General features: G+C 39.4%; 1 protein-coding gene across 13 annotated transcripts in view; it reads right to left on the bottom strand.

The window, feature by feature from the left end:
- Positions 1 to 1,276: 1,276 nt before the first annotated feature.
- Positions 1,277 to 17,087, bottom strand: part of f (espin protein forked) — a 410,656-nt gene continuing 394,845 nt past the window's right edge. For 11 of the 13 annotated variants that reach the window (XM_071674484.1, XM_071674485.1, XM_071674482.1 and 8 more), the window contains one exon: positions 1,277 to 2,238. In XM_071674484.1, coding sequence (XP_071530585.1) covers positions 1,929 to 2,238 — 310 coding nt within the window. In that variant the 3' untranslated portion in view covers positions 1,277 to 1,928. Of the gene's footprint in view, positions 2,239 to 16,294; positions 16,367 to 17,087 lie in introns of all 13 variants that reach the window. The other 2 variants (XM_071674479.1, XM_071674476.1) reach the window with 2 other exon arrangements.

Below are 17,087 nucleotides of genomic sequence, written 5' to 3' on the forward strand. Positions count from 1 at the left end.
GATGTGCTGGAAATGAGATGTTTGAGGACAATGTGTGGTGTGAGGTGGTTTGATCGAGTAAGTAACGTAAGGGTAAGAGAGATGTGTGGAAATAAAAAGAGCGTGGTTGAGAGAGCAGAAGAGGGTGTTTTGAAATGGTTTGGGCACATGGAGAGAATGAGTGAGGAAAGATTGACCAAGAGGATATATGTGTCGGAGGTGGAGGGAACGAGGAGAAGAGGGAGACCAAATTGGAGGTGGAAAGATGGAGTGAAAAAGATTTTGTGTGATCGGGGCCTGAACATGCAGGAGGGTGAAAGGAGGGCAAGGAATAGAGTGAATTGGAGCGATGTGGTATACAGGGTTTGACGTGCTGTCAGTGGATTGAATCAAGGCATGTGAAGCGTCTGGGGTAAACCATGGAAAGCTGTGTAGGTATGTATATTTGCGTGTGTGGACGTGTGTATGTACATGTGTATGGGGGGGGGGGTTGGGCCATTTCTTTCGTCTGTTTCCTTGCGCTACCTCGCAAACGCGGGAGACAGCGACAAAGCATAAAAAAAAAAAAAAAAAAAAAAATTTCAAAGCAAACACCTGATCCACACATCCTCTACCAATTCTGAAACCACATTGCTCTTCACCAATCTGATGCTCTGTACATGCCTTATCCCTTTCAATCAATACCCTCCCATATAATTTCCCAGGAATACTCAACAAACTTATACCTCTGTAATTTGAGCACTCTTTTTTATCCCCTTTGCCTTTGTACAATGGCACTATGCAAGCATTCTGCCAATCCTCAGGCACCTCACCATGATTCATACATACATTAGATAACCTTACCAACCAGTCAACAATACAGTCACCCCCTTCTTTAATAAATTCCACTGCAATACCATCCAAACTCGCTGCCTTGCTGGCTTTCATCTTCTGCAAAGCTTTTACTACCTCTTCTCTGTTTACCAAATCATTTTCCCTAACCCTCTCACTTTGCACACCACCTCAACCAAAACACCCTAAATCTGCCACTCTATCATCAAACACATTCAACAAACCTTCAAAATACTCACTCCATCTCCTTCTCACATCACCACTACTTGTGGATATTCATGTTGAGGTGTGTTATTCATTGGAGTGAAAGTTTTCCAGTCCTGACATTTGTTCACTGCTAATGACCTTTGCTGCTGATGCAATATATGATTCTGCCATTTTTGAATAACAAAAAATGCAGGTTTCTGGAAGTTGTTATGTTTCTTGTTAGGTAGGTGATGTATGCAAAATTAGAAATACACAAGAGTATATGATAAAGTATTTTATTTGAAGCTCCATGCAGTATTGCATGGTACTACATGTTGCTAAACCCTGTTGTCAAAATTTTATCATAAACTATGAAATAAAAGACTTCTGTGGAAAAAGCACAATTTCACCTACTTTCCTTTTATCCTCAGATGACTTGATAGACCATTTACAAGATAAATGGCACTGTGAGTTAGCCTGGAATGTTAGTATAGTATCACTGTTGCATATATATCTTTTAACATTCATGCCATACATATACATAATATTTACAATGAATACATATATATATATTTTTCTATGTACATAGATACACTATATCTTTACAAACTTTAATTTGTAAGCTTAAACTCTCATTACAGGAAAATGAGTTCAAGTAAACTGCTTACAGGCATAAAACAAAGTGTAGGAATCACAATAACATAATTTTAAGAGTAACAGTGTAAGGAATAATTAAAGGTAATTTTAAGAATAACTATATAAATTTCTACATAAAATACAGTAGAGAACTGACACAAAAGTCTTAAAATTCTGTGTCATGTGAATGAAAATGCCATGTCTAGGATTCTGGCATATAACTGCCTATTCCAAGCTTTATAGGAATATTATTTTATATGGCTTTACAATTACGGTTGTATTTAAGCATAGCTATATTACTCTAGTAAGCTCAGCTTACTATTTGTCTTGCGAAGGTTGGTGCGCCATGGCATACGAGGTTCTTCATCTCCATCATTTTCTTGTCTGGTGTCCACAGTTTTTGTGACTGTTGTATTTGATGATTTAACTGTTGGAGAAGATCCCTTTGTTGTGTTGAAAGTACTGTTGGAGGAGTTTCTCTGAGTTTCTGATGGGTGTGTATTTTCTTTCTCAGAGTCCTTTTGCAGTACCTTAACATTATTTTGGGGAGTATTGACAACCTTAATCTTCTTTACATCCTCAACCTTTGGTATATATAAACTGCTCCTGAAAATAAGATGTGATTAATTCATATGTTTATAAATGTGGAACTTTTATAATATATTGCCAGATTGTCTGTGAAGTTTATGATCAACATAAATGCAACATACATGTCATAATGTGGTATTGGTTTTGTACTGTTATTTGACATTAATTTTGTTTGTAAAGCTAGAATGTAAATGAAATGTCACTTTGGTCGTAGAAATCAGCTTTTCAGTGTATGAGGTCAGTAGTCAGCAAGTATCTTAAGGTAGTCATATTATATATAAGAATACCAAAACATTTTATCCTTCGTAATGTCAGCTTGTCATGTCCAAGTCTGCATTATTTGTCAGCAGTTATGTTTGTTTATATTAAGGCTCTGCTCTTACTCATTGATGAGGGTACATGGATATCATTATTTATTACAAATGATATGCCTCTCCCTTTTTTGTGTGAATCAAAACCAATCTTGAATGCAGACATTTATTCCATACGAAGCAGTTTTCTAGCTTTCTGATAAAGTTTAATGAAACATACCTTCCACATATACTTTGTAAAAGCTGTTAAACATGCATCTCCCTTGTTTGATCTTCATTTTAATGAAATATTGGTGATAACATCTAACTTTTCAGTTGGTTGAAAAGTAATAACTTTTGCTTTTGCTAATAAGTTTGGAGACAGTAAATCAATTTATGGTGTTTGGTGAACCCGGTATTACTTTTACTCCTGCTATTAAGTTTGGAGATTATAATTCTTCAGTGTTTCCATTATCTGCTAAGCCAGGAACTTACTTCAATCCTTCATCCTTTTTCATTAGTCATTTACTACCATTCTTTAGTATGTTTACTTACTTTGCATTCCTATTTGAAGTTTGTCATGTATACATTTACCTAATCATTGTCAGCCATTCAAATTCTGCTTTATCTATTTCTCAAGATTATTTATCTTTTTAGTAGCTTCAGGTGTGGACTTTACCAAAATTTTCTTGATATTGCCCTAATCTAATGTTAAGAAATCTACTCACAACAAGAATATATTAGACTTAGTTCTAACTGCAAATAAGGATCTTGTTAACAGAGTTGAAGATGGAAAAAAGTTTGGTACAGGTGATAAACAAATTACTTTTGAGGTGGCTTTTGACACTATATGTAATGGTCAACATGAAAGTCACAAAAAAATACCTATTTTAAACTTGCAAATTTTAATGATCTTATTGCTCTTGACAGGCAAACCTGGGATGATTTGGTCAATAGAAATGATATGAACATATATTGGGAAAGCTTAAGTAACACCTTCAAAAGATGGAGAGAGAACATAAATGACACATGACAGTCTACCTCTCAAATGAAGCAAAGGTGGTGGAAATGTAAAACAAGAAAATGCCTTTTGTCTAAGAGAGCTCATAAGAAACTTGAGAGAGACCAATAACTAACATCATCGAATAAGTTACGTGAATTTGTGTGGAGAAAGTGTTATTCAACAAAGTGAATGTCAGAATGAAGCATATTTTGCTAAGAATAGCAAAAGAAACCCTAGGGAGTTTTACACTTATGTTACTGGCAAGAGTCATTGTACAGTCACTTGGTCCATTAATTACTGAAAATGGTGGGTTGGTTCAAGACTGAAACCATAGCAAAAATTTTAAATTGTTTTTTCTGCATCTGTGTTTGCAAGTGAAGACACTATCCATATCAGAAATCCAATTTCACTCAGAGAACATTCTTCAACAAACTGACATAAAACAATAAACAATGAAAATGAATAAATCGGCAGGTGAAAGATGAGGTAGTTAATTCCATGACTTACCTTTTCAATATGTCACATGCTACAGGAAAAATTCCATATCAATGGAGGTTTATCAACGTGACACTGATTTTCAAAAATGATGATAAGTCATTGCCCAGAAATTATCGTTCAATTAGCTTAAGGTCTGTATTAAGGAAATCATCATTGAAGGTAGAATTGTAAGCCATTAAGATAAATGATTCTCAATTTGTTTTTCTGATGAAATAGCTCATTTCTGACTAATCAGCTTAATTTATATTTTCAAAAAGCATTTAATAAGGTTCATCATCAAAGGGTACAGTAAAAAGTAAGTCACATGGCACTGATGGTGTTGTACTTAAGTGTATTGGAAATTAGTTGATTGGCAATAAACAAAGAGTGTGATTAATGGTGAAGCTCCTCAAGTCTTGTTTAGATTTTGAAATTTCATTTCTTCAGAACAGTTGCTCCATTTATACAAAGGATTGCATCATTACTGCTTTCACTACTGGGGTGATTCTAGCTCTTGCATCCTTACTTAACATACCTGAATCAAAAGTGGTCTGACTTAGAAACTCTCCCAGGCTAACTTCAAAACTTGACCTGCTTGCCCTACACCGCACTGGTGGTCCACTTTCCCTCTTCTATAGTCGTTACTTTGGTTTTTGCTCCCAAGAGGTGGTTGCTTGTGTACCCCCACCACTAGTGATACTCAGTAAGCTGTTGGTCACATGATTACTGTGTGGCCATTGGCAACTCAAGGGTGGGCTGTTTTGATGACTGTTTCTTTCCCTACACCTTGAATCTTTGGAATTCTATATCTTCTCATATCCATCTAAATAACTATAACCTGGCACATTTTAAAAGATAGGTTTTTCACTTCCTCCAATATTTGTAAATACTTTTCCTTGGTGATACTCAGCAAGCTGTTCCATCACATGATTACTGTGTGGCCATTAGCAACTCAAGGGTGGGCTGTTTCCTTACACCTTGAAACTTTGGAATTCTATACCTTCTCATATTCATCTCAATAACTATAACCTGGCACGTTTTAAAAGATAGGCTTTTTCAATTCCTCCAAAATTCATAAATATTTTTCCTTGTTGCTTTTACCCTCTCATACTCCTCACTGTATTTCAATTAAGACCCAGCCTTGATATGGACTTTTCTCTGTGACTGGAGCCTTCAACTTAAAAAATAAAGGCTTTCATATTCATTTTCATTCGGCTGATCCCTTTCCTGATCATTTAACAAAGTTTCAGTATAATTCTGTGGAAATAGTTTTATGTTTATAGACTTCCTTTACTTAATAAAAATCATTATCGGATGATCAGATGCCATCTGAATGGAAACTAGCAAATGTTACTCCTTTTTTTTTTTTTTTTTTTTGCTTTCGCGTTTGCGAGGTAGCGCAAGGAAACAGATGAAAGAAATGGCCCAATCCATCCCCATACACGTATATACATACACGTCCACACACGTAAATATACATACCTACACAGCTTTCCATGGTTTACCCAGACACTTCACATGCCCTGATTCAATCCACTGACAGCACGTCAATCCCGGTATACCACATCGATCCAATTCACTCTATTCCTTGCCCTCCTTCTCACCCTCCTGCATGTTCAGGCCCCAATCACACAAAATCTTTTTCACTCCATCTTTCCACCTCCAATTTGGTCTCCCACTTCTCCTCGTTCCCTCCACCTCCGACACATATATCCTCTTGGTCAATCTTTCCTCACTCATTCTCTCCATGTGCCCAAACCATTTCAAAACACCCTCTTCTGCTCTCTCAACCACGCTCTTTTTATTTCCACACATCTCTCTTACCCTTACGTTACTTACTCGATCAAACCACCTCACACCACACATTGTCCTCAAACATCTCATTTCCAGCACATCCACCCTCCTGCGCACAACTCTATCCATAGCCCACGCCTCGCAACCATACAACATTGTTGGAACCACTATTCCTTCAAACATACCCATTTTTGCTTTCGGAGATAATGTTCTCGACTTCCACACATTCTTCAAGACTCCCAGGATTTTCGCCCCCTCCCCCACCCTATGATCCACTTCCACTTCCATGGTTCCATCCGCTGCCAGATCCACTCCCAGATATCTAAAACACTTTACTTCCTCCAGTTTTTCTCCATTCAATTGACTTGACCCTCAACCCTACTGTACCTAATAACCTTGCTCTTATTCACATTTACTCTTAACTTTCTTCTTTCACACACTTTACCAAACTCAGTCACCAGCTTCTGCAGTTTCTCACATGAATCAGCCACCAGCGCTGTATCATCAGCGAACAACAACTGACACTTCCCAAGCTCTCTCATCCACAACAGACTTCATACTTGCCCCTCTTTCCAAAACTCTTGCATTCACCTCCCTAACAACCCCATCCATAAACAAATTAAACAAGAGACATCACACACCCCTGCCGCAAACCTACATTCACTGAGAACCAATCACTTTCCTCTCTTCCTACACGTACACATGCCTTACATCCTCGATAAAAACTTTTCACTGCTTCTAACAACTTGCCTCCCACACCATATATTCTTAATACCTTCCACAGAGCATCTCTATCAACTCTATCATATGCCTTCTCCAGATCCATAAATGCTACATACAAATCCATTTGCTTTTCTAAGTATTTCTCACATACATTCTTCAAAGCAAACACCTGATCCACACATCCTCTACCACTTCTGAAACCACACTGCTCTTCCCCAATCTGATGCTCTGTACATGCCTTCACCCTCTCAATCAAACTAGCAAATGTTACTCCTATATATATAAAAAAGGAGGTAAATAGTGTGCCTGGAACTACTGTCCAATTAGCCTTACAGGTCATTTAACAAAGTTTCAGTATAATTCTGTGGAAATAGTTTTATTTTTATAGACTTTTTTTTATTCTTATTTATTCATTTATTTATTTTGCTTTGTCACTGTCTCCCGCATTAGCGAGGTAGCACAAGGAAACAGACGAAAGTATACTTCCCACACATTCCTTACATGTCATAGAAGGCGACTAAAAGGGACGGGAGCGGGGGACTGGAAACTCTCCCCTCCCTGTATTTTGACTTTCTAAAAGGGGAAACAGAAGACTTCTTTTACATGATAAAAATCATATCGTATGATCAGATGCCAGCTGAATGGAAACTAGCAAATGTTACTCCTATATATATCAAAAAGGAGATAAATACTGTGCCTTGAACTACTGCCCAATTAGCCTTACAGGTCAGTATTAGGTAAAACAATAAAAAAAATAATACAAGATGAAATTGTCATGTGCCTAGATCACAAAATTATATCTGACAACCAACACAATTTCCACAACAGAAAATTCTGCCTGACAAATTTGCTGGAATATTTTAATGTTATCAGAATTGAGATGAAAAAGTACTGTCTGATGTAGTATGTTTAGATTTCCAAAATGCTTTTGATACTGTACCTCACAAAAGACATTTACATAAACTCAAAGCACACGGAATCAGTGAAGAACTCTGTACACGGATCAGGGACTGGCTTACCAGAAGAAAGCAGCTTTAGTATTAAAAGGCGAAGCCTCATATTGGCTAGATGTAACGGGTGGTGTGCCACAGGGGTCGGTCCTAGGCCTAATTCTTTTCATAAAATATATCAGTAACGTAGAACTCGTCTCATATCTAAGATCTCCAAATCTGCTGAAGATACTATACTAGGAGGTAGAGCTGTAAACAGGTGGGACTGCAACATGATTCAAAGAGATCTTGACTTACTAGCAGAGCAGTCCGACAGATGGCAAATGAAGTTTAATGTAGACAAGTGTAAAGTTATGCACTTTGTAGACAAGAATATTCATTTCGACTACAAACTATTCAGAAACTCGTTAACTAAAGTAAATGAAGAAAAGGACTTTGGAATTGTCATTGGCAACAATCTGAAGTACACTAAACAGTGCCAAGCAGCAAATAAAAAAGGCAACCAAATGTTAGGTTTCACAGCCTGAAACATAGATTGCAAGATGCCAGAACAAAGTCTTACTTTATAATTCTCTAGTAAGATCACATCTTGAATATGCAGTTCAATTTTGGTCCAAAAAGTATGAAAAAGATAAGGAAAAATTAAGGTAACTACAGAGATGAATGACAAAATTGATTACATCTCTTAGAAATGTGGCATACAAAGAATGGTTAAAAGGAATGGATCACATCTCCCCTAAAAACATAGACTTTGTGGCGACTTAATCCAAGTGTTCAAATTTCTGAACAAGTTTGATAAAGTAAATCATGAACATCTTTTCAAAACATGAAAATGTGGTTATCAGGACAAATGGAATATAACTCAAAGCTAAAAGATGTAGTTTGGACATGGGAAAAAGCTTCTTTTCCTATAGATGTGTTGAGCACTGGAATAAGTTACCATCTGACATAGTGAATGCTAAAATTATGAATACCTTCAAAAGTCATTTAGACAAATACTTATAAATTCAGGTATACCTGGAGAAAAATGCCAGAAATAAACTGTATGAACGACAGCCGTAGCAGGGACATTAGCAGGCTAATGTGCAGCAGCAATGGGTCGGTGATAGCTTAAAAACTACTGAGCAGAATTGCACTTTCTTGTTACTTTTTTTTTTTACCAGACAACCCAGTTAGGGTCAATCAGGCCTCCTGTTGTCTGTCTTTCTCATGTAAATTCATGCAATTTCTTTTATCTTTTGAGGTTCTTGTTCTATCTATCTTGTTGAATGTCAATGAGAAATTATTGGGTGGCTGATATTTTTATCAATTGTAATTTTTTTCCGTTGCAACATACACAGTACGGCCTTACATTGTGATGTGTCACTTATTCTTTAGCTTATGAGTATCTATCGTATAGAGATTTTTTCCTATCTTGCCTATTTAGGCCAAGAAGCAGTCAACATAATTATGTTCACTTGACTCCCCTGAATGTGTGAATCTAGTAAGTGGTTTGATCGAGTAATTAATGTAAGGGCAAGAGAGATGTGTGGAAATAAAAAGAGTATGGTTGACAGAGCAGAAAGGTTGTGCTGGAATGGTTTGGACATATGGAGAGAATGAGTGAGGAAAGATTGACAAAGACGATATATGTGTCAGAGGTGGAGGGAACAAGGAGAACTGGGAGACCAAATTGGAGGTGGGAGGCTGGGGCTTGAACATACAAGAGGGTGAGAGTCATGCAAGGAAAAGAGTGAATTGGAACGATGTGGTATACCAGGATCGACACACTGTCGATGGACGTTTGAAGCCTCTGGTTCAAAACATGGAAAGGTCTGTGGGGTTTGGATGTGGATAGAGAGCTGTGTTTTTGATGCATTACACATGACAGCTAGAGATTGAGTGTGAATGAATGTGGGTTTTTGCATCTTTTCCTGGCACTACCTCATTGAAGGGGGGATGCTATTTCCTGTGTGGTGTAGCGACAGGAATGAGTGAAGGCAAGCAAGTATGAATATGTACATGTGTATCTATGAACATTCTTATGTATGTATATTTTTATATGTATATGTATGCATGTGTGTGTATGGGCATTTATGTATATATATGTGCAAGTGAGTGGTTGAGCCGTTCTCCGTCTGTTTCTTGACACGGGAAGCAGTGATTGAGTATAATGATAAATATACACATTTTTTTTTTTTTTTTTTTTTTTTTTTTTTTTTTATACTTTGTCGCTGTCTCCCGCGTTTGCGAGGTAGCGCAAGGAAACAGACGAAAGAAATGGCCCAACCCCCCCCCCATACACATGTACATACACACGTCCACACACGCAAATATACATACCTACACAGCTTTCCATGGTTTACCCCAGACGCTTCACATGCCTTGATTCAATCCACTGACAGCACGTCAAACCCTGTATACCACATCGCTCCAATTCACTCTATTCCTTGCCCTCCTTTCACCCTCCTGCATGTTCAGGCCCCGATCACACAAAATCTTTTTCACTCCATCTTTCCACCTCCAATTTGGTCTCCCTCTTCTCCTCGTTCCCTCCACCTCCGACACATATATCCTCTTGGTCAATCTTTCCTCACTCATTCTCTCCATGTGCCCAAACCATTTCAAAACACCCTCTTCTGCTCTCTCAACCACGCTCTTTTTATTTCCACACATCTCTCTTACCCTTACGTTACTTACTCGATCAAACCACCTCACACCACACATTGTCCTCAAACATCTCATTTCCAGCACATCCATCCTCCTGCGCACAACTCTATCCATAGCCCACGCCTCGCAACCATACAACATTGTTGGAACCACTATTCCTTCAAACATACCCATTTTTGCTTTCCGAGATAATGTTCTCGACTTCCACACATTTTTCAAGGCTCCCAAAATTTTCGCCCCCTCCCCCACCCTATGATCCACTTCCGCTTCCATGGTTCCATCCGCTGACAGATCCACTCCCAGATATCTAAAACACTTCACTTCCTCCAGTTTTTCTCCATTCAAACTCACCTCCCAATTGACTTGACCCTCAACCCTACTGTACCTAATAACCTAATAACCTAATAACACATAAATATTTGTATTATCCCTGGGGATAGGGGAGAAAGAATACTTCCCACGTATTCCCTGCGTGTCATAGAAGGTGACTAAAAGGGGAGGGAGCAGGGGGCTGGAAATCCTCCCCTCTCATTTTTTTAATTTTCCAAAAGAAGGAACAGAGAAGGGGGCCAGTTGAGGATATTCCCTCCTGCATGTTCAGGCCCCGATCACTCAAAATCTTTTTCACTCCATCTTTCCACCTCCAATTTGGTCTCCCACTTCTCATTTCCTCCACCTCTGACACATATATCCTCTTGGTCAATCTTTCCTCACTCATTCTCTCCATGTGCCCAAACCATTTCAAGACACCCTCTTCTGCTTTCTCAACCACGCTCTTTTTATTTCCACACATCAAATTACAGAGGTATAAGTTTGTTGAGTATTCCTGGTAAATTATATGGGAGGGTATTGATTGAGAGGGTGAAGGCATGTACAGAGCATCAGATTGGGGAAGAGCAGTGTGGTTTCAGAAGTGGTAGAGGATGTGTGGATCAGGTGTTTGCTTTGAAGAATGTATGTGAGAAATACTTAGAAAAGCAAATGGATTTGTATGTAGCATTTATGGATCTGGAGAAGGCATATGATAGAGTTGATAGAGATGCTCTGTGGAAGGTATTAAGAATATATGGTGTGGGAGGCAAGTTGTTAGAAGCAGTGAAAAGTTTTTATCGAGGATGTAAGGCATGTGTACGTGTAGGAAGAGAGGAAAGTGATTGGTTCTCAGTGAATGTAGGTTTGCGGCAGGGGTGTGTGATGTCTCCATGGTTGTTTAATTTGTTTATGGATGGGGTTGTTAGGGAGGTAAATGCAAGAGTTTTGGAAAGAGGGGCAAGTATGAAGTCTGTTGGGGATGAGAGAGCTTGGGAAGTGAGTCAGTTGTTGTTCGCTGATGATACAGCGCTGGTGGCGGATTCATGTGAGAAACTGCAGAAGCTGGTGACGGAGTTTGGTAAAGTGTGTGGAAGAAGAAAGTTAAGAGTAAATGTCAATAAGAGCAAGGTTATTAGGTACAGTAGGGTTGAGGGTCAAGTCAATTGGGAGGTGAGTTTGAATGGTGAGAGGCTGGAGGAAGTGAAGTGTTTTAGATATCTGGGAGTGGATCTGTCAGCGGATGGAACCATGGAAGCGGAAGTGGATCATAGGGTGGGGGAGGGGGCGAAAATTTTGGGAGCCTTGAAAAATGTGTGGAAGTCGAGAACATTATCCCGGAAAGCAAAAATGGGTATGTTTGAAGGAATAGTGGTTCCAACAATGTTGTATGGTTGCGAGGCGTGGGCTGTGGATAGAGTTGTGCGCAGGAGGATGGATGTGCTGGAAATGAGATGTTTGAGGACAATGTGTGGTGTGAGGTGGTTTGATCGAGTAAGTAACGTAAGGGTAAGAGGGATGTGTGGAAATAAAAAGAGCGTGGTTGAGAGAGCAGAAGAGGGTGTTTTGAAGTGGTTTGGGCACATGGAGAGAATGAGTGAGGAAAGATTGACCAAGAGGATATATGTGTCGGAGGTGGAGGGAACGAGGAGAAGAGGGAGACCAAATTGGAGGTGGAAAGATGGAGTGAAAAGGATTTTGTGTGATCGGGGCCTGAACATGCAGGAGGGTGAAAGGAGGGCAAGGAATAGAGTGAATTGGAGCGATGTGGTATACAGGGGTTGACGTGCTGTCAGTGGATTGAATCAAGGCATGTGAAGCGTCTGGGGTAAACCATGGAAAGCTGTGTAGGTATGTATATTGCGTGTGTGGACGTGTGTATGTACATGTGTATGGGGGGGTTGGGCCATTTCTTTCGTCTGTTTCCTTGCGCTACCTCGCAAACGCGGGAGACAGCGACAAAGTATAAAAAAAAAAAAAAAAAAAAAATCTCTCTTGCCCTTACATTACTTACTCAATCAAACCACCTCACACCACATACTGTCCTCAAACATCTCATTTCCAGCACATCCACCCTCCTGCGCACAACTCTATCCATAGCCCACACCTCGCAACCATACAACATTGTTGGAACCACTATTCCTTCAAACATACCCATTTTTGCTTTCGGAGATAATGTTCTCGACTTCCACACATTCTTCAAGGCTCCCAGGATTTTCGCCCCCTCCCCCACCCTATGATTCACTTCCGCTTCCATGGTTCCATCTGCTGCCAGATCCACTCCCAGATATATGCATATATATTTGTCGCTGTCTTCCATGTTAGTGAGGTAGCACAAGGAAACAGACAAAAGAATGTCCCAACCCACTCACATACTCATGTTTATACATACATACATGCACATATGCATACCTATACATTTCAGTGTATACATACATATACATACACAGACATATACATATATACACATGTACATATTCATACTTGTTGCCTTCATCCATTCCCGTCGCCAACCTGCCACACATGAAACGGCACCCCCTCCCCATGAACCATGGAAGCGGAAGTGAGTCACAGGATGGGATAAGGCGAAGGTTCTGGGAGCGTTGAAGAATGTCTGGAAGGCGAGAATGTTATCTCGGAGCAAAAATGGGTATGTTTGAAGGAATAATGGTTTCAACAATGTTATATGGTTGCGAGGCGTGGGCTATAGATAGAGTTGTGCAGAGGATGGTCGATGTGTTGGAAATGAAATGTTTGAGGATGCTATGTGGTGTGGGGTGGCTTGAGTGAGTTTGAGTAAGTAATGAAAGGGAAGAGATATGTGTGGTAATAAAAAGAGTGTGGTTGAGAGAGCAGAAGAGGGTGTATTGAAATGGTTTGGTCACATGGAGAGAATGAGTGAGGAAAGAGGATATATGTGTCAGAGGTGGAGGGAACAAGAAGTGGGAGACCAAATTGGAGGTGGAAGGATGGAGTGAAAAAGATTTGAGCAATCGGTGCCTGAACATACTGGAAGGTGAAAGGCGTGAAAGGAATAGAGTGAATTGGAATGATGTGGTATACCAGGGTTGACGTGCTTTCAGTGGATTGAACCAGGGCATGTGAAGCGTATGGGGTAAACCATGGAAAGTTCTGTTGGTCCTGGATGTGGAAAGGGAGCTGTGGTTTCAGTGCACTACACATGACAGCTAGAGACTGAGTGTGAATGAATGTGGCCTTTTGTATTTTCCTAGTGCTATTTCACGGGGAGGAGGGGGGAATGCTATTTCATGTGTGGCAGGGTGGCAATGGGAATGAATAAAGGCAGACAGTATGAATTATGTACATGTGTATATAGGTATATGTCTGTGTGTGTATCTACATGTATACGTTGAGACGTATAGGTATGTATATTTGCGTGTGTGGACGTGTATGTATATACATGTGTATGTGGGTGGGTTGGGCCATTCTTTCGTCTGTTTCCTTGTGCTACCTCGCTACCACGGGAGACAGCGACAAAGCAAAATGAATATAAATGAAATATATATATATATATATATATATATATATATATATATATATATATATATATATTTTTTTTTTTTTTTTTTTTTTTTTTTATACTTTGTCGCTGTCTCCCGCGTTTGCGAGGTAGCGCAAGGAAACAGACGAAAGAAATGGCCCAACCCCCCCCATACACATGTACATACACACGTCCACACACACAAATATACATACCTACACAGCTTTCCATGGTTTACCCCGGACGCTTCACATGCCTTGATTCAATCCACTGACAGCACGTCAACCCCTGTATACCACATCGCTCCAATTCACTCTATTCCTTGCCCTCCTTTCACCCTCCTGCATGTTCAGGCCCCGATCACACAAAATCTTTTTCACTCCATCTTTCCACCTCCAATTTGGTCTCCCTCTTCTCCTCGTTCCCTCCACCTCCGACACATATATCCTCTTGGTCAATCTTTCCTCACTCATTCTCTCCATGTGCCCAAACCATTTTAAAACACCCTCTTCTGCTCTCTCAACCACGCTCTTTTTATTTCCACACATCTCTCTTACCCTTACGTTACTTACTCGATCAAACCACCTCACACCACACATTATCCTCAAATATCTCATTTCCAGCACATCCATCCTCCTGCGCACAACTCTATCCATAGCCCACGCCTCGCAACCATACAACATTGTTGGAACTACTATTCCTTCAAACATACCCATTTTTGCTTTCCGGGATAATGTTCTCGACTTCCACACATTTTTCAAGGCTCCCAAAATTTTCGCCCCCTCCCCCACCCTATGATCCACTTCCGCTTCCATGGTTCCATCCGCTGACAGATCCACTCCCAGATATCTAAAACACTTCACTTCCTCCAGTTTTTCACCATACAAACTCACCTCCCAATTGACTTGACCCTCAACCCTACTGTACCTAATAACCTTGCTCTTATTCACATTTACTCTTAACTTTCTTCTTCCACACACTTTACCAAACTCAGTCACCAGCTTCTGCAGTTTCTCACATGAATCCGCCACCAGCGCTGTATCATCAGCGAACAACAACTGACTCACTTCCCAAGCTCTCTCATCCCCAACAGACTTCATACTTGCCCCTCTTTCCAAGACTCTTGCATTTACCTCCCTAACAACCCCATCCATAAACAAATTAAACAACCATGGAGACATCACACACCCCTGCCGCAAACCTACATTCACTGAGAACCAATCACTTTCCTCTCTTCCTACACGTACACATGCCTTACATCCTCGATAAAAACTTTTCACTGCTTCTAACAACTTGCCTCCCACACCATATATTCTTAATACCTTCCACAGAGCATATATATATATATATATATATATATTTTTTTTTTTTTTTCAAACTATTCGCCATTTCCCGCGTTAGCGAGGTAGCGTTAAGAACAGAGGACTGGGCCATTGAGGGAATATCCTCACCTGGCCCCCTTCTCTGTTCCTTCTTTTGGAAAATTAAAAAAAATTGAGAGGGGAGGATTTCCAGCCCCCCGCTCCCTCCCCTTTTAGTCGCCTTCTACGACACAGGGAATACGTGGGAAGTATTCTTTCTCCCCTATCCCCAGGGATATATATATATATATATATATATATATATATATATATATATATATATATATATATATATATATACTCTGTTCCATCACAGTACATTATACATATACATGGACAGTCCTTAAAGTATTAACATATGAGCTTTTGGAGATGGCTGCTATGTATAGTGTTTGTTAAAGATTTTCCTTGTTTCACCCTTGTTTAGGTGCTAAAAGATGTGCTGATAGTCCACCCCATATTTTTTTTTTTGTCATACAGTTATGTTGAATAGTATTAAACAGAAAAATATGACACCTACCATGTACAATTTTTTTGCTTTGTCGCAGTCTCCCGCATTTGCGAGGTAGCGCAAGGAAACAGACATATATATGTATATTTGCGTGTGTGGACGTATGTATATACATGTGTATGGGGGTGGGTTGGGCAATTTCTTTCGTCTGTTTCCTTGCGCTACCTCGCAAACGCGAGAGACAAAAAAAAAAAAGAAAAAAACCATGTACAATTACTCAAGGTATAACCAATATCTTTACATATCTAATACATCATATATTGGTGGTCCATATATATTTTTTACAGAGTTTATGCGATTCATCATGAGACCCACACACAATGTTCTGGATAATATTGATATTGGTCAACCTGTTCAAAAACATTTGAAGCTGTTTGTATACTGTAATATATCAAAAGTGTAGCCCTTGAGAACAGAATTACTGCAGGAATTCTAATGGTCTTTCCTATATATATATAACTACAGTCAAAAGCAGTGTTTTTGCCCAACTACAGCCACCACTCACTGTGGATTCTAGTGCCTGATGTGCTGGGCGATGTGGACTGGAGACTGCATGCGTGCTGTGATTGGACGGTCACTGAAACAACAACCAACAGGATTCCAGGGATTGAGACAGGTCCAAGAGATTATATAACAAGGCCATAAACAGATTATGACATCAGATATATATTTACACTTCTACCAGTCATCTTGGTTTTATGTGAAAAGATAATATGATGGCTAGTACACAAAAAAATGATGGCTGCTAACAACTGTAGCCAGTGTAATTTTTGATACTATGCAGTGTACTTGTTTCTGGTGTAAGTAAACCCCCTAATTACCAAAATGTACTTGAGAAAGGTTGTTTTTCTTTTTTACCAGAACTTTTTTCTCCAAACATGTATGCAGCATACTTTTGATGTACTGTAATACAGCATTTTTTCTTGCCTGTCACCAATTTCCACTACAGTGAGGTAGTACCAAGAACAAACAGTGTCATCACTTGCTCTCATCCTTTCTTGAGCAGTCATATTTTGATACACTGAAACCTGAGCCTCCATCCACTGTCAAGCCCCAAAGGCCATTCTGTGGCAACCCCTAACTATTTCATACGGATCTTGACATACTAAGAATTATAGATAATCATATTTGTTTACTATGTAAACTTGGCAAAATTAAATAAGCTCTCTTCGGTAACCTTTAACACTACATTTGGAACTATGATGCAGATGAAAGTACTTCCTATAGTTGCTTTTACTACTACTAGTTATTTCTTTTGCTAAGTATGCTTTAAGGAATGAAAAACGGTAATAAAGATA

The sequence above is a fragment of the Panulirus ornatus genome, chromosome 20, assembly GCF_036320965.1.
Source record: "Panulirus ornatus isolate Po-2019 chromosome 20, ASM3632096v1, whole genome shotgun sequence".
NCBI classification, from domain to species: domain Eukaryota; kingdom Metazoa; phylum Arthropoda; class Malacostraca; order Decapoda; family Palinuridae; genus Panulirus; species Panulirus ornatus.